General features: G+C 35.2%; 1 protein-coding gene across 1 annotated transcript; it reads left to right on the plus strand.

The window, feature by feature from the left end:
* The first annotated feature begins 552 nt into the window (after positions 1-552).
* Positions 553-1215, plus strand: LOC143549194 (uncharacterized). The gene is made up of 2 exons (XM_077040159.1): positions 553-1045; positions 1127-1215. The coding sequence occupies exons 1-2, from the start codon at positions 553-555 to the stop codon at positions 1213-1215; spliced, it is 582 nt and encodes a 193-aa protein (XP_076896274.1).
* Positions 1216-5123: the final 3908 nt, after the last annotated feature.

A 5123-nucleotide genomic window follows, 5' to 3' on the forward strand; every position in this document is an offset into this window, starting at 1 on the left:
TGTCGTTGAGATTTGGTTTGCTATTTACAAAATGAGAAAAACTATTAAAGTAACTTTCCTTTATTCTCTTGGAGTCCCTACGTAGAAAGAAAGTTTATATATTTTTTTGAAGAAAGTCTAGCAAGTCAACAATTGCTATTTATTGTTTTTTAAGTTTGTTTTATTGAGTTTGATCATTGAGTCCTGGCTAGTGATAAAGAAGTAGGAAGCTTAGGAACAATGAAAGAATCAATAGGTGGTTTTGTTTTGCAAGCACCGACGTTAACTTCGACCAACTACGCATCATGGTCAGTTATGGTGAAAATTATTTTGGGTGCGAACGATTTGCATGATGCGATTGATAAGGAAAAGGGGACTGGAATTGAAGAAAGAAAGAAGTTTATGGCGTTGGGTGTTATCTTCCAAACTCTACCTGAAGACATGATGCTTCAGATGGCCAAGTATTCGGAACCGAAAGATGTTTGGGAAGCGTTAAGAGTTCGTTATCTTGGTGCAGAAAGAACTCAGAAAGCTCGTGTTTAAATGCTAAGAGCCGAGTTAGATGGATTGAAGATGGGGGAGACAGAAAGTATTGATGATTATGCAGCGAAGTTGGGTGGAGTACAGTCAAAGTACAAGAGCTTGGGAGCGGTACTTGAAGAAGAGATTTTGGTAAGAAAATTCTTGAACTCTATGCCAGATAAATATTTACCTGTTGTTTCTTCGATGGAGCTACTCACAGACATCGAAACAATGGCATTTGAAGATGTGGTTGGGCGTTTAAAGGCATATGAAGAAAGAAACAAGTTCAATAATGTGAATGAAAGTTCATCCCAAAGTCAGCTCATGTTCACCCAGACAAAAAAGAAAGTTGAAAACTACCGAGGACGTGGTAGAGGCCGTGGAAGATATAATGGACGAGGAAGAGGGAATCCAAGATGGAATGATGAATGTGAGAATGATGAACGGGTTGAATACTGGAAAAGGAACCTGGGAGAATGGCAAGATAGAAGGAAGTACATAACGTGCTACAACTGTGATAAGATTGGGCATTACTCGAATGAATGTAAAGATCCAAGAAAAGGGAAAGAAGAAGTGAATTTGACAAAGAAAGAAGATGATGTTGATCCTTCTTTGTTCATGGCAGTTTGTTCAATAAAGAAAGTAAGTTTGAATGAAGAGAGGGTTATTCCTGGTGTGTTTGAAAAGGATGAAAAGAATGAAGGAACGTGGTAATTAGACAATGGTGCAAGTCATCATATGCCAGGAAAGAGAGAGTTTTTTACAACTTTGGATGAACGATTTTCGAGTCAGGTGAAGTTTGGTGATGGATCCGAGATCAAAATCAAAGGTAAAGGTAATGTGACTGTGGTAAGTAAGACAGGTGAAAAGAAAATGTTTTATGATGTTTTTTATATGCCTAAGTTGAAGACCAATCTTCTTAGCTTGGGTCAGTTGGATGAAGAAGGATGTAAAATTGAAATAGCCAATGTAATATTGAGGCTATATGATCAAAAAAGAGAGATTGTTGATGAAGATTCAGGGGAAATCTGAATAGGACGTACAACATCAAGCTTCAGGTATGTTGTAATCCTAATAACTTTGAAGTTGAAAAGAAAGTAGGTTATGATGTGAAACTAATTATGAAAGAGAAGGATATTCAGTTTGGAACGATTTCAAATGATTTGTTTGGAGTTCGTGAAAGTATTGGTCAAGAATGAATTGATGAGAAGAATCGAGTTGAGAAAGAAAATGGTAATATGACTTCAAAGTTAAGTATGGAAGGAACAAATGTTAAGTTTGAAGAATCGGTGAAGCAAGTATGTTATGGTCAGCTGAAAAGAAGGAATAAAAGCGAGAAGAGGAACAATTCAAGATTAAGGGGGTGAATGAAGAATAATCTTGAATTATCAATAAAGTTGAGGGTTTGTTTTGTTAAGTTTGATATTAATATTTGTTTAAGTATGGTAAGAATATTATGGATTATTCTAGAATAAGTTTGCTTGTTTCCCAAGTTAGGTTTGTCTTGGTGAGCAAGTTTAGTAGGTCTATAAATAAAGTCTAGATTATTTGTTTTATTTGAGATAGTCAAGAGAAGTCTCTTCTTCTTGTAAGTTCGTGAAGTTATTTTCGTTTGTTAAGTTCGTGATTATATGAAAAGAGTCGAGGGTTGTCACCCCAACTCTCGTGTTCGTTTGTTGTTTATTCGTTTGATCTGATTGTTTGATCCGTCTTGGCCAACAATATATATACACACACATACACACACATATATAAGCTCCTAGTATCTCTTAATGATGCAGTAATGTAAACCATTAAGGCTTATTAAACCACTTTGTACGTTATGATCTTCACCCTCTCAATGTTCAAACTCCATTCACCTTTAATTTTCCAACATCCGTAACACATTAGGATTTCGTTGAAATTAATCTATGTTATTCTAGAACCAAACCGGGAAAAAAAATCAGATGAGATGAAAGAGATTATCAGTTAGACCCTTTTGAAGATAACATTAGGATACTTAATGGAGGTCATGATGGCACCATGGTTAAGTGTGTGCAGTGCTAAAACCAAAACCTGCAATGTTCTTTGATTAGTAATTGTTTCTATACATACACAACAATGTACATGTGGCACATATCAAGGTATGTAGTGGACATTGTTATATATTTAGGAGTAGGTTTAGAGAGTGTGCCAGCGTTCTAATATATAATATAACTAAATATTACAACTAAGAAAAGGAAATGCATTAATTAAGCGTTAATATCTTATAGTACATATGCTCACATGCGGATGTCGGAGTTCACCATGCATATACTTGTTCCGGTTTGTTAAAGCTAGCTAGCAAGCTGTTAGTTTGTTGTAACCATTTGTTATATAGTTAGCGACGTTTATCTATTTTAACTAGGTATATATATAACCAAACTTGTGTCTCACTATGTAAATAAACAAGAAACATAATACAAAGAGATTCACACCTTCTATTATCAATCTCATTGTTTTTCATGGAATTAGAGCTTAAGCAATGAAATCAAATCGTTTCATTGCCTCACAACAGTGAAATCATGTTTCAGTCTGTTATTACTTGCTCTCTTCAAAGTGTGAGAGAAATTGTTTGCATATTATTTGTTGATCTAACTTTGAGTTGCAGGCTTGGTTTAAAAGAGTGGTAGGTGTGGCTTACATGAGGTGCGCATGCATGCATGTACAACCAAATGAGCTTAATTTATTCATAATTAGAAGCTACATCACTCATTTGTTTTACATGTAAACCTATTTGTCAAGTAAACCTTGCGTAATTTCTTCATCCCAAAGATTGTTTTTATATACAAATCTCCTATGGACCTAATTTTGACACAGATTTACATGAGGCATGGTCTTTGGCCCATGATGTGTTTTCTTCATTGCCTGACGTTTCTTTTTAAACTAAATCAGGGGGCTCAACCTTTTTAAGGTCTTTGTGATTCTAAAATCATGGCATGTTCCTATAGAAAAATAATCAATTTGCTTACCGCATGGGAATATGATGAAATTGGTGCATGTGCCTTATAAACAAATCCTACAAATTCAATAAGGTATGTACATTTAGCTTAATTGTGGCTCATCGATTTTATTCATGCAAGAAGAACCTATGTCCAACCCAATCTAACATGTGTAACCTTTTGGGTTTATCACATGAAACTGTTTCAACAAAATTTTAATATTGTTGTCCCAATTAACAAAGTGATGAATGATTTTAAGATTTTGATCTTCAAGCATATATGTGAGTTATACAACACAAATGAGAATGTACATTGATCTGGCAGATGTGAACTGATATGGAAGTTGTAAGAGGAAATGATTACTAGATTCAATACTGCGACCCGTGGGATCCATGGAAAACTGTTTATTAGAGAACTGACAAGTAATTGGAAAACTAGTGCATGTGCTGTAATGTCTGAATTCTCACAAAAATTAGGTGGAAAAAGCTTCAGCTTTTGGTATGGAACCTGGGAGAGTTGCCTCAATGATTCTTCTAGCTCTAACTAGCCGATCGTTATATCCTCAAACATGCAAAATTTGTAAATGTTGTTAGTATTTTGTCGTGTTTAATGCTCTAATCCTTTTACATTTTGGTGCCTGGAGTTTGCTACTTGGTCCCAGAAAGAGGCTTGCTGGGCTAAGGGCTCGGGCCTTTTGTTTATAAAGTGTTGTCGTTAAAAAAAAGAAACTTGAAATAACTAAACGAGTAAGTCGAATGCTTTTTTTCTTGAAATAACTAGATTGAGGGTTACAAAACTGAATCAATCTGATTAACTGGTAGTTCAATGAACACAAACTATCAAAGATTGAGAACAATAAAAAGTAGAATGAATGATTATGAGTTGGATGCTTGAAATAATTTGAAAAAAGGATGAAGAATATGATATTTGTCTCTATAGTTCTGTCTGTCTTCTTTCACGAACAAGAAGCTCAATTTAATAGTGGCTTAAGGTTGAAGACAACCCACAAACACCCCCATTGAGATCTCATGAAATCAACAATTACACCTAACTTTCCTTTATTCCGTAACTGGCAACCTTCCTTTACCATAAGCCCCACAAAAAAGAAAAGAAAATAAACGCTTGGAATTTAAATTGATGTTCAAAATTTTACAGTTACAACAAGGACATCAATATTCTTGTTATCATGTTCACTATTTTAATATCATGCAGAACTTGTAAGGGAATACAATTCCTTGATTTCATAATGAAGATTACAATCCCATATATAATACAAGAGAATGGTAAGTATGGTAACTAACTAATGAGAATCAATCAAATCCTAACAAACTATATTATATATAAATATACGAAATACACATGCCGACAATACGAGATACTATCGGCTAACAGTCCCCCGCAGTTGAAGCCGTATGTGAGCGGAGGCATAAACTGGATCGAAACCGTTAAAGTAGATGCTTTGGTAATCCCTTGGTGAAAATGTCCGCATACTGATAGTCGGCCGGAACATGAAGAACTTTGATCGTGCCAAGACGGACTTTCTCTCGAACAAAATGAATATCCAATTCTATGTGTTTTGTGCGTTGATGTTGTACGGGATTTTCGGCTAGATAAACTGCAGAGATGTTATCACAATAGACAATGGAGGCATGTCTAACCGGT

The sequence above is a fragment of the Bidens hawaiensis genome, unplaced genomic scaffold (assembly GCF_021521415.1).
Source record: "Bidens hawaiensis isolate Kalapana, Puna unplaced genomic scaffold, B.hawaiensis_p1.1 tig00015448_1, whole genome shotgun sequence".
Lineage (NCBI taxonomy): Eukaryota > Viridiplantae > Streptophyta > Magnoliopsida > Asterales > Asteraceae > Bidens > Bidens hawaiensis.